This window comes from Gymnoscopelus braueri (assembly GCF_963280865.1).
Source record: "Gymnoscopelus braueri genome assembly, chromosome: 11".
Taxonomy (NCBI): domain Eukaryota; kingdom Metazoa; phylum Chordata; class Actinopteri; order Myctophiformes; family Myctophidae; genus Gymnoscopelus; species Gymnoscopelus braueri.
This window is the reverse complement of record NC_137613.1, coordinates 7,410,050-7,430,005: the sequence shown is the minus strand read 5'-3', so window position 1 is coordinate 7,430,005 and position 19,956 is coordinate 7,410,050. Positions and strand designations below refer to the sequence as shown.

General features: G+C 45.3%; 1 protein-coding gene across 12 annotated transcripts in view; it reads right to left on the bottom strand.

The window, feature by feature from the left end:
* Window positions 1–19,956, bottom strand: part of clasp2 (cytoplasmic linker associated protein 2) — a 139,867-nt gene that overhangs the window by 6,380 nt on the left and 113,531 nt on the right. For 8 of the 12 annotated variants that reach the window (XM_080441464.1, XM_080441470.1, XM_080441473.1 and 5 more), the window contains 12 exons: window positions 18,948–19,103; window positions 17,345–17,436; window positions 17,106–17,169; window positions 15,953–16,012; window positions 13,401–13,564; window positions 11,238–11,316; window positions 8,405–8,545; window positions 7,631–7,774; window positions 6,477–6,583; window positions 5,242–5,383; window positions 1,351–1,543; window positions 1–167 (listed from right to left, as the gene is read on the bottom strand). The exon at window positions 1–167 is cut by the window's left edge and continues 27 nt beyond it. In XM_080441464.1, the coding sequence (XP_080297590.1) occupies window positions 1–167; window positions 1,351–1,543; window positions 5,242–5,383; window positions 6,477–6,583; window positions 7,631–7,774; window positions 8,405–8,545; window positions 11,238–11,316; window positions 13,401–13,564; window positions 15,953–16,012; window positions 17,106–17,169; window positions 17,345–17,436; window positions 18,948–19,103 (1,509 nt within the window). The remainder of the gene's footprint in view (window positions 168–1,350; window positions 1,544–5,241; window positions 5,384–6,476; window positions 6,584–7,630; window positions 7,775–8,404; window positions 8,546–11,237; window positions 11,317–13,400; window positions 13,565–15,952; window positions 16,013–17,105; window positions 17,170–17,344; window positions 17,437–18,947; window positions 19,104–19,956) is intronic. The other 4 variants (XM_080441469.1, XM_080441471.1, XM_080441474.1 and 1 more) reach the window with 1 other exon arrangement.

Sequence of the window (19,956 nt, the reverse complement as noted above, 5' to 3'; positions counted from 1 at the left end):
CAGCAGCAGGATGGTCTTGAAGTGCTCGTCCCAGACCTGCAGGGTGTTCTCACGGATCAGCTTCAGCAGCTCACACAGCGCCGCCTTCCTCTCCTCCACACGCTCGTTGTGATTGGACAGCTCCTTCAGCAGCTCGGCCACCAGCTCCGATTGGTCCAGGCCTCTGTCTGTTAGGTGGAGGGGGAGGAGGAAGCCAGAGGGGAGATCGCACCGAGTGTAAGAACCGACCATATTATATATTAGAACTCATAACTGTGTTTCTAAAGCCTGAGTCGTACGTTTCAGAAGCTGTGCGCAATGTGCGCGGGTGTGGCACACTGACAACTGACAATCAACCATCTATAAGCTCACAACGCACGTTGAGAACTTGTAGATCAGCTATTTTCGAGTAAATCAAGGCAAGGCAAATGTATTTTTTACAGCACATTTCAACAGCAAGGCGATTCAAATGCTTTACATAAAACGTTAGGTATCAAGACACCAAGACACAGAGTAAAAATAAACACTTATTAAAAGGAGAGAAACAGAGCTCAACCAGGTGCTCAATGGAGATAAAAGTGGAGTTAACTCACTGACGTGAAACACGTGATTGGCACGTTGCACCATAGCGGTAAAACACGCGAAACACGTGATTGGCACGTTGCACCATAGCGGTAAAATACGTGAAACACGTGGTGAAACACATGAATAGCACTCAATGAGTTAAAGGAGGAGTTCACCCAAAAAAAATCTTATTTTCTATCAATTGCACACCCTGGATTCTTTTTTGTTTTTGTCGCATTCCTAAGCTAATAATTTGATTCCCGTCTCCTACCGGCTAATGTATCCGGTAGGAGACACAAAGTAGATGATTTGTGTCTCCTACCGGAAATACACACGGTCATCAAATTATTGTCTTAGGAATGCCACAAAAACTAAAATAAATCCATGAAATCAAGGCTTCATGGGGTGTATAATTGATAGAAAATAAGCCATTTTTTGGGTGAACTCCTCCTTTAAGAACGTAGATTGGTGCTTCTAGGATCAACGGGAAACAAAACTTGAAAAAGAGGAAAGATCCGGGCACTCATAAAATAACGGAGGAGAGGGTGTAAAATCAAAGTATTTTTTGAGCGCTCGGATCTTTCCTCTTTTTCTAGTTCATAAAAGGACAAAAAACAAAACATAAAAACAGGAGTAAAATTACAGTGCAGAAGAAGAATGATTCCAGATAGGACTTTGTATTTGTAACCACAAGAATGTTATCTCTTTATACGGATGATGTAGGACTTTGTATTTGTAACCACAAGAATGTTATCTCTTTATACGGATGATGTGTGTGTATACGAGTATAAATGAGTGTGTGTGTACCATCGGAGAGCTGCTCCGGGTGGTCCGGGCTGCTGTCTTTGATGCTGTGTTTGAACGGAGAGTCCGAGAAGTGGTCCCGGGACCCCCGGGGGCTGGAGGAGAGCAGGGGAGTGTTGAGGAGCGACGTCTTGTTGTCCAGCGCCATGCGCCCGCCGTCCACCGCGTCCGACCTCCCGTCCGTCCCGCTGCCACCCTGGAAGAGATAAATACATGATATTAACCCTTTAAGACCTGGAACGCATCTGTGTCATTTTTAGATTTCTTTGGGCTATTCAAAAATAGCAGATATACAAGCTCATGGCGCGGCACCGAGTGCCGTGCCATGAGCTTGTAGATCTGCTATTTTTGAATATGTATACATGTATGTGCAAATCTTTGAATATATGTATTTTTTTAAACAAACGTTTTTAACTAAAATCTTTGCTTCTAGGGGATTTTTTAATTATGTTGCTATAATATCAGTGGTTCTCAAACTTTTTTCATGTCAAGGACCACCCAAAATGTTGTTCCAGGGACCCCCAGAAGGAAAAATTTGAGTTAAAAATGTTCGCTTTAAGGAACTATATATATATTCAAAGATTTGCACACATTTTCACGATTTTTCAAAAATAGCAGATCTACAAGCTCGTAGCGCGGCAATGAGCTTGTAGATCTGCTATTTTTGAATAGCCAAAGTGTAAAATAATGCCTTTTTTTAGCTCAAATCTAAAAATGACACAGATGCGTCTTCAGGTCTTAACAATAATGACATCTTAACACATTGACTGCCTGAGATTAAAACATTGTTTTATATTCCCATGCCAGCGTTTATATTACCTTAGAGGGACGATCTTTTTTGAATAGCCGTGGAAGCCACGATGAAAACAAAGAGTGTCCGTGGGATGGTGGAGGGTCCCGTCTATCCACTGGAACAATAACATTTCTACCGCGACCGGCCATTTTGGAGCTATCGCCTGGCTGGTTTTCATCAACAACAAAAATAAAAGAATCTGAGCTAGAAGTGTTGTTCTACACATCCTAACGTTGGAGCGGACGGAAGTGACGTCTTTTTGGGATGACGTCAAATCCGTCTATTCCTTCTCTGAGCGTCGGGGGATCATTCCTAAATTGTGTTAGAGCGCCCTCTTGTGGAATTAAAAAAATAATAATCTGCGTTCTTGGCAGGTAATGTGCATTGCCTGCCATTGACGAAGATCTACGTCATTTCAAATCCAACCGTTGACTGCCATTGACGTAATTTAAATTTCTTTGGTGGAAAATTCCACAAGAGGGCGCTCTAACGCAACTTAGGAATGATCCCTTGACTCAAAAAAAAAAGTCACTTCCGTCCACTCCTGTGTTAGGATTTGTAGAAAAACACATCTAGTGTATTTCTTCTTTTTTTTTGTGAAAACGAGCCATATTCAACGTGCGATAGCAACAAAATGGCCGATCACGGTTACAACGTTTTTGTTCCGGTGGATAGAGGAGACCATCCCCTACCCCCCCAGAAGGTTATGATAGTTTTAGATTTTTTTCATAGTTTAGTTTTAGTTAGTTTTGACAATTATTTTTCTAATTCAGTTAGTTTTAGTTAGTTTTTAGAGCGGGTTTGCTAGTTTTTTATTTAGTTTCTATTTTTGTGAGAACGCTTAGTTTTAGTTTAGTTTGAATTATTTTCGTGTTAGTTTTAGTTTTTTTTTTCATACTTTTGGTTATTTGTCAGGAGCAGGAGTTTCAAAGGATGGCCAGAGGATATGGCCATTTGGTGGTCCTTGGCATGGAGACTTTTTGTTTGAGAAAGGCCTGTACTATCATAGGATGCATTGTGGTAGCAGTGATGCAACAACAACACCCCAGGCTTGAAGACCAAGTCGCATGCTGCAAGTAACCTTTTCAAAACCACTAAAACCAACATGACAATCAGTGGCTTATTTTAACCCCAAGCTGACACACTTATAGCTCTCTCTGAACAAAACTCTGACCTTTAAACACTATGGCGACACGCCGTAGTGTGCGACACGAAACACTGACGCAATGTCGAGGAAAAGTGTTTTTTTGCAGCGGAAGAAAGCTAAAACACACAGTCTGTGTGCAGTCGTTCTGTAGCATGATGTCGTCTCTGTCGGGTGGAATGTCCAAAACGGTTACTTTTCAGGATTCAAATTAAAAAAGCATCAAAAGTAGCAGATCTACAAGCTCGAAACGCGGCGCGAAGCGACACGTTTCAAGTAGCAGAGCTTGTGGATTCTGCTACTTTTGATGCTTTTAGTGTGACGCTGTAGTGTGATCGAGTAGGGCGTTCGTTTACGAAAAAACACACAATAAGTTAGAATAAGGAGATAAGAGGTTTCTGCCCCAACAATTCTAACTGGTGTTAACTACACACAGCAGTCACCCGTGAAAAGGTGAAAACGAGACAGAGTGTTTGGCAACTCCAAAATGTAACATTTTCAGGATATAAAAAAACACAAAAAGTGGAGTTAGGAGGTTTTGTTCATCGTTGATAAGAACAGCTGAATGGACGTCCAAGCGCACAATGAGGTTGGAGGTCAAAAGGGGGTGGAGCCTGGAGTCAGCGAAATCAGCTAACTCCACCCCCCTTTGGTGGAGTTAGCTGGTTTAGCAGAAAGTTTGAGGATCCAATGGAGTTAGCTGGTTTTGTCAGGAGCACTTTTTAATACTTTTCATTGGTTCAATATTTTTTTAACCAACACACACAGACAAAGGGTGTTCAATAGCACTGATTTATGGAAAAAATATATAAAGCTGAAAAATGGAGTAAGCTATTGTGTGGCGTTAGTGCTGGGAGTTGAGACCAGCGTGTCTCTGTTTATGTTGACCAGCTAGCGCCATTCTCTCATTGGCAACTTGATGAGTCTAGTGTGGTGTGATTGGCCGGTTGATGACGTGTGTGTGTGTGTCTGTCTGCGTGTGTGTATGAAGAGAGAGGGGGGATTAGCTTGATTTCAGGCTCACCCCGGGGAGGAAAATGTCAGCAAAATGTCAACACCTCCAAACCCCCCCCCCCCCCATGTCAGGGGCCATCGTGCCGTGCCTTAATAAGGTTCCATCCGGGAACTTAAGTAAGAGCAACTTAAGTGGGGTCATAAATTTGCTCTGAACGAGCCCGGAGGAAAAAACGTGCTGACAAGTACATGAGTTCCACGCTCTCGCTCACTGGCTCCCTGTATCTGTGTCGGGCGATAAATCGCCCCGGTTCTTGATTTGAGGCCCCGAGCGGTTTGCGAGCGGTTTACAGACACACGCGTGTTGTTGTGTTGTACATATCTCAGTTCCCACGCCATGGAGGGGTTCGGCGGGATAGATCCGGTGTCTGAGTGACATAACTAAGGCTCGTGTGTGTGTGTGTGTGTGTGTGTGTGTGTGTGTTGCACTGCTGGCATTTGTAAAGCCCCGGAGAAGCCACTTGACATTTTAACCTCTTACTAGCTGCCATCGCCTGCGACCGTAAAAACATGACGGGATCTGTTGCCTTATCAATCAGTCGACCAACTCACCCTCAACTATCTCTGCTATCCATCTGACACGCCAGGAAAGCTACCGGACACCCGGCTTGGCAAGTGGTGTAAAATAACGCTGCAGCATATTAAAAATAAACCAAATATTATAGCGATAATGAGCGGACAACCTGCACTTAACCCTTCATGGGTGCAAACTGCCGGTCGTCGTAATTAAAACCAAGCTGGCTAAAGAATGCAGGAGCAGCTGTTAGAAAGCATTAAAGGGCCATTTCACTTAGTTTGCGTGCCGGTGTCACGTGTGCCGAAAATTGCCGATCTACAAGCTCACAATGCGTTGCGGCGTGACGCGTTGCGAGTTTGTAGATCTGCTATTTTTGGTCCGTGACACGGCGCACAACCAAGCATAACTCAGGCCCCCTCCCCTTACCTCCTCTCCTTCCCGCCGCCTGATTGGCTCGTTCATGTCCTCTTGGCTGCGGACGCTGAAGTTCTGGATGGCCTCCGTGACTCCTTTCAGAGAGCTGTAGATGTCCTCCGAGTTCATGTTCTCTGTGTCGTAGTCGAACGCACTGGAAACACACCAAACAACACCGTTACATTAACCATCATGTTCTAAACAACACCGTTACATTAACCATCATGTTCTAAACAACACCGCTACATTAACCATCATGTTCTAAACAACACCGCTACATTAACCATCATGTTCTAAACAACACCGCTACATTAACCATCATGTTCTAAACAACACCGCTACATTAACCATCATGTTCTAAACAACACCGCTACATTAACCATCATGTTCTAAACAACACCGCTACATTAACCATCATGTTCTAAACAACACCGTTACATTAACCATCCCGTTCTAAACAACAGTACAACAGCATGTCACGAGGAAAAGCTTGAGAGAATATCTGTTTTCATTAGGACAGATTGAAAATAACTTCATACTTAAGCAATATTACACGAGAAGGTGTGCGTTACCGTGATTATTGGCACGACAGTGATGCGGTCTGTAACGAGGCAGAGCTGAGTTCCGCAAGCGTCACTGAAGTGCCAATAATCACGGTAACGCCACCCTCGAGTGTAATACTGCGATTATACGACAGTTACAATCGAAATAAAACGTGTAAAAATGGATTGATATTGTGGGGCATTTCGCTGTCAAAATAACAACCTTTCTGCGACTGTTATCTCTGTTATCCTGGAAATACACAGGGTCTGACAGAGACATAGTCCCTGTTTTCTGCTGGACAACTTTCCCCAAAATGAACACACAGAGAAACAAAACTTAACCGTTAGCTCAGTCTCATTGTAACTAAGATATTCGATAGAAAATGTCACTGTCAGGCACACTGGCAGTGTGACTGACAGTGAGGAGCTTCACAGGCAGGATGTAAGGCATGCGGAACATGCTATTCCTCTAATTAACTCTCGGTTAGGAGCCCTGTCCGTCCTGTAGGAGTCTCTACTGCAGTGACAGAGATCAGCCTCTCCTCCTGGCTTCCTTCCCACCCGCTAACAAGGCTGATTGTGTTCATTGGAGTGCTCAGCCTAGCTGGCTAAAGCTGCTTGGCTAAAGCCCAGTGTGTGTGTGTGTGTGTGTGTGTGTGTGTGTGTGTGTGTGTGTGTGTGTGTGTGTGTGTGTGTGTGTGTTACCTTGGTGAGGGGGTGTTCTGGGAGGTGTTGGTGGGGGAGGTGAGCGGGCTGGACCAGCTGGCTGGTGAGCGGGGTGTGTGGCGTGTCAGAGGGCTGCCCATTGGTGCCTGAAAACAAAGGAAACAACATACAGTCAACATCATCTCTCTCTCTCTGTCGTTTGGGTTGGGTGATTTCTCTCCGCTCCCCCCAGGTACTGAGCCGAGGGCCTATCCTTTTATCACCCCGGGGGGGGGGGCGGTGGGGGGGGGGTTTCACCTGGGATGTATTTCTGGGCACACCTCCAGCAGCCACGTCACCGTATCGTCATCCACAGACAGCAGGCCATGCCATCCCATTGGGAGCCCGATGCATCGGGCATTCCAGCATGACATGGTCTGCTGTCTGTTCCTCAGCGCCACACACACACTCACATGTCGCACTAAGGAGTCGAGCCCCATCTGTGCATGGATGAGCGGAAACACCCGACGCCGGTCCGGAGGCGATTAAGCCTCACCCCCATGCCAGTCTAGGCAGGTCTATCCCAGCGGGGGGGAAAACCGACGTCGGGGATGAAGTCATGGAGTCTAGAGGTGTTTGCCTCCCACTCAATGCTTCACAGAGTCATTTTTTCTATTTAAATTCCACATAGAGAAATCTTAGATCGCATCATATAACAACTGTGTTAAAAAAATGAAAAAATAAGCTGAACTCTATATCTTCCCCAGTAATAGGTTACCCGATCGGATCTGTTATTTTCACCGAATGTTCTCCCCCAGAACGTGTGGTTAAATGGTAAATGGTGCATTTATATAGCGCTTTTATCCAAAGCGCTTTACATAGATTGTGCATTAACCCATTCACACACACATTCACACACACATTCACACACCGATGGCGGAGGAAACCATGCAAGGCACCAACCTGCTCATCGGGAGCAATTTGCCCTTGAGCGCCGTCTTGCTCAAGGACACTTCGACACCAACTCTGGGAGGAGCCCGGGATCGAACAAAGGAACCTTGCGCTTCCCATCCGGGCCGCTCTACCAGCCACCCTACCCCCTGAGCCACTGACGCCCCTCGTTAACATGCCTGAGTGCCATTACCTGGATTATTCTAACTTGTGTGTGACTGTGTGTGTGCACAGGATGTTGCATGTTGTGGTGACCTCCTGACCTGTGCTGCGTTGCCGGTGTTCCTCAGGTGGTTCTGTAGCAGCTTGGTGGCTCCGTCCTGGAAGGTCTTGGGCAGTGCTGCCAGCAGCATGGTGAACTCTGGGGTGTTGAGCTGGAACAGGGCGATCAGCACTGACTGGGCCGCCTGCATGGAGGGAATATTAGGCCAGTGGTGGAAAAAGTACTCAAATTCTTTACTTAAGTAAAAGTACCAATACTGCATTATAGAAATACTCTGTTACAAGTAAAAGTCCAGAATTAAAAATGCACTTGAGTAAAAGTACAAAAGTATTGGTATCAAAATGTACTTAAAGTACCAAAAGTAAAAGTACTAAAATATTTGAAAATAGCCGATCTACAAGCTCACAACGCGTCGCATTGCGACGCGTTGTGAGCTTGTAGATCTGCTATTTTCAAATGGCCTATGTATAAAATAGGGCTAAAGTGGTTAATGTATGTATCATAATATCATAATTTATATCTGAGAAGTAACTAGTAAGTAAAGTTTTCAAATAATTGTAGTGGAGTAAAAGTACAATATTTGCGTCTGAGATGTAGTGGAGTAGAAGTAAAAGTATTGGAAATTGGAAATACTCAAGTAAAGTACAAATACCTCAAAATTGTACTTAAGTACATTACTTAAGTAAATGTACTTTGTTACTTTCCACCACTGAATATTACATTAGACTACAAGACTTCCATCCATCCATCTTCAACCGCTTATCCAGAGTCGGGTTCCCGGGGATAACAGTTTCAGTTGTATCTGAGGTCGTACCTTCCGGACGTCCGAGCTCTTCTCCGCGGTCCAGGTGATGATGCGCGAGACGGCCAGGCGAGTCTCGCTGGAGTTGACGAAGTCTGGAGCGTCCATCTGCAGCGTCAACGTCTCGATGTACTTCAGGATGGCAACCTTCACCTGAGGACAGACGCCGCGTGCACACACACACACACACACACACACACGCACATGCACACACGCACACACACACACACACACACACACACACACACACATATTTGCAATAGGCCGTTAGAGAAATGTATCTGAAATACTGTGATACTCGCTCTGCACACCCACATATACACATAGGAAATGCATGGACAACGGGAGTGGGGGGGGGGGGGGGGACTGCAGTCAACATGAATGGGTAGAGGAGATGAACAGCGCCATCTGTAGGTTCTCTGTAGGAATGACTGCGGATGGTTCCCTGTGTAGAGGAAAAATGGACATGTGAGAGTGGGGTGGGGCTGATGGTAGGGGTGGGGGTCGTGGGGTGGGTGGGGTCGTGGGGTCAGAGTGCACATGTGAACATGCCGTTCCACTGTCAGCAACACAAATGAACCCGAAACGAAGAACCAATGGCAAACTGCGAGGAATGACGGTGACGCTAAAGCGAGCGACGGGCAACACACCACCAAAAACAACACAAACACAACCAGAAAAAAAACCTCCAACAAACGACAGATGTCGTTTATCTCCTCCTCCACCTCCTCCTCATTCCACCTCTCCTACTCCTCCTCCCCCCCCCCCCCCCCCCAACTAACTAACAACTAAAAAATAAAAAATAAAACTGAAATAAACAAAAGAAGAAAAATAGAAACTTGCGCGCGACGCGAAATTTGCTCCCCCCCGGAGCGCTCCACTAAACCTACCTGACAGGACTGGTTCCAGGCTGCGACCTGCTCGTCCAGAGAGCAGGCGTGGCGCCGCACTCTGGGGGGGAACAAGTTTAGCCCGGACCCTGACCTGCCGCGCCCTCGCCCGCAACACCCGCTCCTCCTCCCAGGCTTCACAGAGAGGGGAGAGAGAGGAGAATGCACCGTGTCGAGAGAGAGAGAGAGGGAGAAAGGGAGAGAAAGAGGGAGGGTAAGACAAAGAGAGGGAGTTGTGCATCGTTAGGAGGAGAACGAGGGAGGAGACAGAGGATGGATGTTGTTGTTGTGCATCGTTAGTTAAGGAGGAGAAAAGGAGTGCGGGCGTGGCATCGTTATGACGAGGAGGGAGGTGGGCATTGTTAGGAGGAGAACCAGGTAGGAGGTGGGCATCGTCAGGAGGAGAAAGAAGTAAAGGGAGGTGTGCATCGTTAGGAGGAGTAAAGGAGGGAGGTGTGCATCGTTAGGAGGAGTAAAGGAGGGAGGTGTGCATCGTTAGGAGTAAAGGAGGGAGTGTGCATCGTTAGGAGGAGTAAAGGAGGGAGTGTGCACCGTTAGGAGAACAAGGAAGGAGGTGTGTATCGTCGTTAACGAGGAGAAAGGAGGGAGGTGTGTATCGTTAGAACAAGGAGGGAGGTGTACATTGAGGGAGGTGCACATTGAGGGAGGTGCACATTGAGGGAGGTGCACATTGAGGGAGGTGCGGGTAGGACTGCAGCACAAAGCCAGCCCAGGCACCGTCAGCTGTTGTCCAATCACAGCCCAGGCACTGTCAGCTGTTGTCCAATCACAGCCCAGGCACCGTCAGCTGTTGTCCAATCACAGCCCAAGACGTGCGTGTGCGAGGCGGGGGTTGCCAACACAGGCAGGCATGAGGTCATATCAGTTCAACAGTTACCATGGTTACCAAGTCTCTGCAATTTCCCAGCCCTCTGTCCATCTTTCCCTCCCCCTCCTCAACCCTCCGGAAAACACACACACACAATATAAATCAATCAGTATTCCATCACACACACACACACACACACACACAAAAATCAATCAGTATTCCAACAGACACACACACACACTCAATCACTGTTGATTTTCCATCAACAGCCTAGTTGTAGTTCTGGGCTGGTGCTAGTGTCGTTTCACAGTTGATTCAACCTGCCAACCTTGTAAGAACCCGCTCTGCTTTTCCCACGGGCTAAAGAGCCACCAGTTTATCAATTATTGGTGTGCAGACACTGGTATTATTAATTACATTACTCTAGTCTACAGCTGAACTGGAGCCTGGTTAAAATCTTGTTTATTTTCAATTCAATGCCAATCCCCCATGTGTATAGTCCTCGTCACCGCTGACCCCTAGTGGTTGGTCTTGGGGTGACGGTGTAAACAACCACTTTTCTCCTCTGATACACAATACACATGGACTTGGACACAGGCTTCTTTTCACCTGACAGTGAGGCGTTTCCCCAGGAGGGCATAACCAGGGGCGTCACGGCCATTCACTGTGCGTACGACGCAACACCCTCTTACTCACATAGATCCGTGATTTCATACCCCCCACTTTTTGAAAAAATAAAAACAGATAAAAATTTTTTTTTGATAATAAATCGGTAAAATCACGCAAAAATAAGAATTAAATAACCTAACCCTAAAACCGAAATAAAGTAACCAAAACACGAAAAAAAAACTAACAAAATCCGCCCAAAAAACGTAAAATTTTGAAAATACAAAATGTGTTTACATTTGACAGCTACAAATGTTTTTCACGATTTTTCAAAAATAGCAGATCTACAAGCTCATAGCGCGGCACTCGGTGCTGCGCTATGAGCGGTACGCACTTATTGGTTCTAGACTAGCAAAGACTTGGTGCGGCTTCGGAACCAGTTCTCTGGTATGAGATTAGACACCACCAGCTCAGAACCGGCCCCCCTAAAATGGGTTAGACAGTATGAGGGACCATTTACCTTTAGGTTGGGGGTCTGTGTTTGGTCGACGGTGAACCTCATGAGGATGGTGAACTGCAGGTCGTTGGCGAAAGACTCTCTGTGTGAGTGAGAGAGAGGGAGAGAGACATTTGACATTGTGAAATCAGCAAAAGTATTGTTGGGACAAAGTGCATGAAAACCAAAACGGTGTTTTAGAGGCATTACATCTTTTTGTAGGGCCAACCAGGAAGTTACATCTGCACTGGGAAGTGGGAACCCCCCCCTCGGTAGGGCTGTCACCATTACAAATTTAAGTTGACGATTAATTGTAACTCCAAATAATTGTGATTAAAGATTTAATTGTTTGTTTGGCCATTGAACATTATTGGAACATATGAAGCCTTTTAGGCTTCGTAATCAAAGCTTGCACAGGGCAGATATGTAAAAAAAAAAAACTGAAATAGCAGATCTACAAGCTTACAACTTAACTCATTGAGTACCAGAATTGCCACAATTATTTCTGGCTATGTTGTCCCAGTGCCAGAGTTTTTTTCAAAGTAAAAAAAAGTGCTTAAGGTCCTTACACACCGGGGCGAATTCTTCATGCGAATAAATACGTTTTTTTTTAAACCTTATAAAGTCAATGCAAGCGTCCACATCAGTTTCGCGAAGCGAAAAAGCGTCTTTTAATTATTCGGAACGAGTCAGAATTTTGCGTATATTCGCATATTCGCCGGTGTGTAAGGACCTTTAGGTAGCGATTTTTTTCAAAAAACACGTCAAACACGTCATTGACACGTTGCACCATAGCGGTAAAAACACGTGAAACACGTTAATGGCACTCAATGAGTTAAGCTTGTAGATCTGCTATTTTCGTGCGATCAAACAATCGCAATTAGACGATTACGTAATAATTGGGACAGGCCTACCCCTCAGGCTTTTTGCATTGGGTTTGGGATAAATGAACGTACACTATACTGTATATACTAGCAATAATTAACATAACATAACAATGAAGAATATACATCAGGTTCAGGGTCTTGTCTTGGACAGGTTATTTAGCACAGTGGTTCTCAACCAGTGGTCCGGGGGACCACCAGTGGTCCTTGAGGGGGTTCCAAGGTGGTCCCCAGCTAAATGATGGGAGATTTGGTAACCAAATGGACCCTCATAGGTCTTTAACTCTCGAGCGTAAAGCCATTCGAGTCCATTTGGTTTCATTTTACACTCTCAAGAGTTAGATTGTTGTTAAACATCTGCATTAGTTAATTTACAAGAAGTGACGCAATTAGAGGATGTAGAAGAATTGTTATTTTGATCAACGTTTGCCTGTCATCTCTCCTGTGGTACCAACACCAATACAGCATGGATGGAATTGTGGACAAAATCTTATCCAACGATGACAAAATATTCTAAGTCTTGGGTCTGAGAGTCTAAATCTCATCAAACGGTGGTTTTGTGGCTCAAATGCAAATAATGGACCTTGGAAAAAGGTTGAAAACCACTTTGTTTTGGTTTCCCCCCGTTAGCATTTAAATGCTAAATCGAGTATTACTAGTTTAGTCTCGCCAGTCGCTACGAGTTGGAATAAAGGATACCAAACAAACTATTTCTATAAGCTAAACTACACCGCATCAAGGGTTTTATTGGGTAGGCCCTAAAATTATGATCAGTGGTGGAAAGTAACTAAGTACATTTACTTAAGTACAATGTTGAGGTATTTACACTTTAATTGAGTACCGTATTTCCAATTTCCAATACTTCTACTCCACTACATCTCAGAGGCAAATATCGTACTTTTACTTTCCACTTCAGCCCTATTTTATACCTAGGCTATTTGAATATAGCCGATCTACAAGCTTGCGTTGTGAGCTTGTAGATCTGCTATTTTCAAATATTTTTGTACTTTTACTTTTGGTACTTTAAGTACATTTTGATGCCAATACTACTGTACTTTTACTCAAGTAAATTTTGAATTCTGGACTTTTACTTGTAACAGAGTATTATGATATTGCAGTATTGGTACTTTTACTTAAGTTAAGAATTTGAGTACTTTTTCCACCACTGATTATGATGCCCTAGATCGCGGGGGAATTATTTTTGGGTGATACCGACACCCCGTGGGTTCCGGCCGCCTGATGATGACGCGCTCCCGACCGGATCAGAAACACCTAAAACGGTTATGGATCGCAGGCTACTGACCGCGTGACGTCCAGAGCTCTCTGGACCTTGGCCTGCACAGAGCCCAGCAGGTCGGCCCCCATCTTCTTCAGCAGCTGCGTGAGCAGCACGAACAGCCAGTCCTGGAGGTCCTCCTTATGCACCAGCACGAAGTCCACCAGCGTCTCTAGGAACATGCTGAACACCTGTGTGCAGCGGGCGTGGCAAAAAATACCTTTTATTTCTGGCAGTCAAAGTTATTTATATGACTTTATTTCGGTCAATTAGCCCAAAACGGACAGTGATTTGTTTTCCGTTTAACCCATTGATACCTGGAACGCATCTGTGTAACTTTAGATGTCTTTGGCTATTCAAAAATAGCAGATATACAAGCTCATAGCGCGGCACCGAGTGCCGCGCTATGAGCTTGTAGATCTGCTATTTTTGAAAAATCTTAAATTTCTTTTTTAGATTTTGTTTCAAAAAAATGTTAGGATTTAGATTTTTTTAAAGAATCGCCTCAGGTCTTAATGGGTTAAACGGTAAACCATCGACAGGTCCCATCCCTAATACATACATATATGCAAAAACAGTGAAGCATATTCTGTCGGGCAGAAACCTCATATCTCCCATGTTTTGAATTCTTATGTTTTTTCTGTAAATTAATGCCCTACTTTATCAAACAAAGAGTGCCACACAGTGAAAACAGCCGATGTACAAGCTCACAGCACGCTTGTACATAGAGGCTATTTTCACTACTTTATAATGTGTTTTTTTTTTAAATAATTAAAAAAGGCACGGTCTTGGACATACAAGGTTTCTACCCGACAGCTGTGCATAGGACGCTGTAGAGGAGGAGTTAGGCCATAACGGTATTAGTTGTAGTCGTGCGGTTATTAACGCTTTCTGTGTCCTCCCAGTGATTCCTTCATGCTCCAAACACCACATAAATGATCCAGTCAGTCATTAGTAAAACCAAGATGACACCAACCAATCGTTATCCAATAACAACACACACTGCAATGACTGTGTGTACATGCACACCCGTTAGACCCCATCACTGGGAATGATCAGGTTAGCACACCCGTTAGACCCCATCACTGGGAATGATCAGGTTAGCACACCCGTTAGACCCCATCACTGGGAATGATCAGGTTAGCACACCCGTTAGACCCCATCACTGGGAATGATCAGGTTAGCAGTATAAAGGAGAAGATTTTCAACCTAAACCTCACTGTGCTGATGTGATGTGACATCATTAATCGAGGTTATGATGATCAAATGATTATTGTGCATGTAAACACACTGAAGAAGCCAGAGGCACCAATCAGGACACGTTATTTAAAAAAGAAAAATAAGCTGTCTTTGCATGCTGATTGGGTAAGAGTCTGACCCGTGTCCTAGAAAACCGGTTGGCATGTGAGTGACATCATGATGACGACATCATCACCCGGGCAGGTTAGTGAGTGAGTGTTATTGTTTATGTGCCGTTGCCTCGGTAACGATCATTAGTCACCCAATGGGATTAATGTGACAGATCCACAGCCAATCACAAGACACTATTATTAATGTGACAGATCCACAGCCAATCACAAGACACTTTATTACTCAAATGAAGCTGAATGGCGTCGTTCAAAACTTACTCTCTACAGAGAGAACCGCAGAGCGAGGCATGATGGAGGGGAGAGAGAGAGAGAGAGAGATGACAGTTAGCGTTCTGATACACACACACACGCACACACTCGCCCATAGTTTTGAGCAGAAACATACAAACTTGCACGTGCGCACGCACGCACGCACACACACACACACACACACACACACACACACACGCACAAACACACACATGCTTGCCCGTAGTTTGAGCGGATGCATACAGACGCACGCATGCATGCACACACACACACACATATATTAACTCACACTTTCTATTTTATCCAGTTTACCAAGGGCTGCACGATTGTGTCTAAAATGGTAATCCCAATCACAATGCAACTACATTAATCCGGGCGTCCCTAATTTGGGCATGTCATTATAGGGCGAACATTTTGAGAATCTTTTGAAAATAGCTGATCTATAAGCTCACAACACGTTGCATCGCAACGCGTCGTGAGCTTATAGATTGGCTATTCCCAGCGCGCGCCACCGGCAAATGACGGAGCATAATTTTGCCATAACAGCTGACCAAATAAGGTGTGCAATTGCCAAACATGAAATCACGATTTTCCATTATTGTTAATGAATTGTGCAGCCCTAAAATCCAGTCTGAAAAGTACAAACTTTGTACACACAATGCTATAGGAGGAATAAACACATTCTGAGAGAGAGGCATGCCAGTCTGTCGCCCCAAATTCAGGACAATCAAGGGGGGGAAAAAATAAACAAATCGGCAGAACCTGAAAAGTGTCATTTCATTACAGTATGTGCAGTGGAAAAGAGACCAACACAACCAAAACATGATGGAGGATGAGTCAGGAGGTGAGAGAGGGGTGTAGGGAGAGAGAGGAGAGGAGAGGGGTGTAGGGAGAGAGAGGAGAGGAGAGGAGAGGAGAGGAGAGGAGAGGAGAGGAGAGCAGAGGAGAGGAGAGGTGTACCTTGAAGGAGGCTGAGCTTATACCGGATTCTGCCGTTCCGTACGCTCTGCCGGAGTCTCGCTGAAAGTCACCAAATCGTCACCGTCAAACGTTTATGTGTGTGTGTGTGTGTGTGTGTGTGTGTTGGGGAGGAGAACACTCAAGGTCAAATCAAATAAAAAACGCCGGAAATAAGGCCGACGGAGTTTGGGTTTGAGGGGGAGGTTGGGGGGGGGGGGGCAGCCGGTTAGTGAAGTGGAAGAAGGAGTTATTTTTGCAGCCAAAGAGACTTATGGGTGATTTATACTTGGTTGGCGCGCCGATCTACAAGCTCACAAGCAATGTAGACCGGCTACCGTGTGCGATAGAGCGGCACGCACACCAAGTACAGCTCAGGCTTCAATTTAACTGTGTGTGTGTGTGTGTGTGTGTGTGTGTGTGTGTGTGTGTGTGTGTGTGTGTGTGTGTCGTGGACCCCAGAGGAGGCATGGTTTTGGGGCAGGAGGTGTGTGTCTGTGTGTGTGTGTGGGGGGGGGGGGGAGGTGGGTAGGGGAGAAGAGGGTTGCAGTGAACGCAGTGAGTGAGCAACGCAGCCACTGATTGGCCGACGAGGGACGGTGACAGAGCCGTCGTCCCATTGGACGGCGGAGGGAGTGAGAAGTAACACGCAAAACAAAGCAAAAAAAAAAAGAAGAATATTTATACTGCGTTTGTAGTAATACTCAGGCACTGCATGCCGTTAGAACGCCAGGCGGCTGTCGACGCTCGCTTTGCATGCTGTGTGTGTGTGTGTCCTGTTTATCCCCTTTTTAAGTGTGATGTTTGTAACTGCACTTGGTACTGTGTGTGTGTGTGTGTGTGTGTGTGTGTGTGTGTGTGAGTGTGTGTGTGTGTGTGTGTGTGTGTGAGAGAGTGTGTGTGTGAGAGAGTGTGTGTGTGAGTGTGTGTGTGTGTGTGTGTGTGTGTGTGTGTGAGAGTGTGTGTGGTGTATCCATGGAGTATTTCCAGTTTTTTTCGGCAGAATCCGGTACATTGTACGGTGGAGGGATAAACAAAGCAACAGAGGTCAAACTCAAAGTGAAGGTGAATAATGGATGGTTTGTGGATGTGTGTGTGTGTGTGTGTGCGTGCGTGTTGGCGTGCTGCGGGTACTTGCGCTGCATGCAGACCATACCTTACTGTGAGGGTCGGCAAACATCCGCGTGAAGATTTCACACAGTCTCTTCAGCTCCACCCGACTGCAGACAAACAACAAAACAGCGTCATGGAGGATGGATTGACTGTACTTAGGGATGTAACGATACAGTAATTGCATCGATTGTAATTTAAACGATTCGACTGTATCGATATGCAAACAGCAACATATCGTATCATTTGACTTAGGGTGGGAATGCTGCTTTGTGATTGGCTGACCTGAGTGTGCGCTGGTTCTTGAGCAGTGCCTGCAGACCCAGGAGGCCCTCCTTCCTTTCAGACCAGTTGGCACTGGCACAGCGGTTCAACACCTTGATGTGGACACACACACAGTTCAGGTTAGAAGTGCATGTTTTTTTTTTTTACATAAATACATTATTTTCTGCAAATATGACCATGTCTTTTGACCAAAATTGCTGTGCAGCATTCATTCAGGGCTAAACCATCAGCAAAGTGAACTGGCCTTTCCCATAACCAACTACAGAGTCGGTATCGACAATGAAAACATGGTTCAAAGTTCATCCCAGTGCACACCAGGACTGTATAAATGGACTATTTGAGCATCATTTGCGGATAGAGGATACAACTACTGTATGAATTAAATGGAAGAAATGTTCAGTGTACACTCTGAGTTAAACATGAGGAAAAACTAACACAGTGTAACATTAACACATTGCGTGCCAATCGCGTAGATCTACGCGAACCTAAATAATTGCGCAGCGTGCCAGTCGCGTAGATCTACGCGAAGTTTTCTTTTTTTTTTTCCCGCAGGTTCACATTTCATTGTAGGCCTCGTTCGCCACGACACATTTCATTGTAGCACCACCGGAAACGGAATTATCCATATCCGGAGATTTTCGTTCCCATCCGCCTCCACTCTAAAGCGGAAACTAAATCTCCATTTTCTCGGTTGTTGTTTTTCTCATCGCTGATCCGCTGTTTAACATAAACCACTGTAGCTTCAAGATGGCGGCTCGGCGATCGAAACGGTCTTCGCTGGGCAAACAGTTGAACGCGTGATTTTAACGGATTTAGCAAGGTCTGTGGCGACGTGAAAAAAACAAAAATAAATCGCTGGCACTGGTGAGTACATTATGATATTAAACTCTGGCGTGGAATGTGTTAATTGTCTGTATTGTAAAATGTGGTGTGGGGGGTATATATGTGTAGATTGGGGGGTGTATGTGTGTAGATTGGGGGGTGTATATGTGTAGATTGGGTGGTGCGGGTGGTGTATATGTGTACATTGGGTGTTGTGGGTGGTGTATATGTGTAGATTGGGTGGTGCGGGTGGTGTATATGTGTACATTGGGTGTTGTGGGTGGTGTATATGTGTACATTGGGTGGTGCGGGTGGTGTATATGTGTACATTGGGTGGTGCGGGTGGTGTATATGTGTAGATTGGGTGTTGTGGGTGGTGTATATGTGTACATTGGGTGTTGTGGGTGGTGTATATGTGTACATTGGGTGGTGCGGGTGGTGTATATGTGTACATTGGGTGGTGCGGGTGGTGTATATGTGTACATTGGGTGTTGTGGGTGGTGTATATGTGTACATTGGGTGTTGTGGGTGGTGTATATGTGTACATTGGGTGTTGTGGGTGGTGTATATGTGTACATCGGGTGTTGTGGGTGGTGTATATGTGTAGATTGGGGGGTGCGGGTGGTGTATATGTGTAGATTGGGGGGTGCGGGTGGTGTATATGTGTGCATTGGGTGTTGTGGGTGGTGTATATGTGTACATTGGGTGTTGTGGGTGGTGTATATGTGTAGATTGGGTGTTGTGGGTGGTGTATATGTGTAGATTGGGTGTTGTCACTGACCTCGGCCACGTCCTCGGTCTGTCTCATGTAGGTGGGGATGGCTCCTCCGTTCCTGGAGCTGTAGGAGCGCTCGGAGCAGGCGCTGGAGGCGTCGCTGTTGGCGTCGTCGTCAGAGTACATGCCGTAGTTCTCGTAGCGCCGTCTCGCCGGCTTCTTCTGCGGGGGAGGGGAAGGAGAAAGTGCCGGGGGTTGGGGCGGGGCGTGAAACAATACGGGACACATTATAGTAGCTACTCCAAACAGCGATGTCCAGGTGGCAGCCCTTGCTTGTCAATGCTGAGCCCTATTGGTTGGTTGGTCTTGGGTTAGGGCTAACCCTAACCCTGGTCCTAGACAGTGGTGGAAAGTAACTAAGTACATTTACTTAAGTACTGTACTTAAGTACAATTTTGAGGTATTTGTACTTTACTTGAGTATTTCCAATTTCCAATACTTTTACTTCTACTCCACTACATCTCAGAGGCAAATATTGTACTTTTACTCCACTACAATTATTTGAAAACTTTAGTTACTAGTTACTTTTCAGATATAAATTATGATATAATGAAACATACATTAACTACTTTAAACCTATTTTAAACCTATGCTATTTGAAAATAGCAGATCTACAAGCTCACAACGCGTCGCATCGCGACGCGTTGTGAGCTTGTAGATCGGCTATTTTCAAATATTTAGTACTTTTACTTTTGGTACTTTAAGTACATTTTGATGCCAATACTTTTGTACTTTTACTCAAGTCTTTTTTTTATTCTGGACTTTTACTTGTAACAAAGTATTTTTATATTGCAGTATTGGTACTTTTACTTAAGTAAAGAATTTGAGTACTTTTTCCACCACTGGTCCTAGGGATGGTATTGAAACCACGTGCCTCCTCCGATGCACATGGAATCGGCTGCCAGGAGGACGCGGAGAGAGCGGAGGAACACGCCGTTTCTCACAGTTCAACAGGTGACCTGACCAACATGTAGGAGAAAACGCCCCCCCCTCCCCTCCCTCCCCTCCCGCAAAC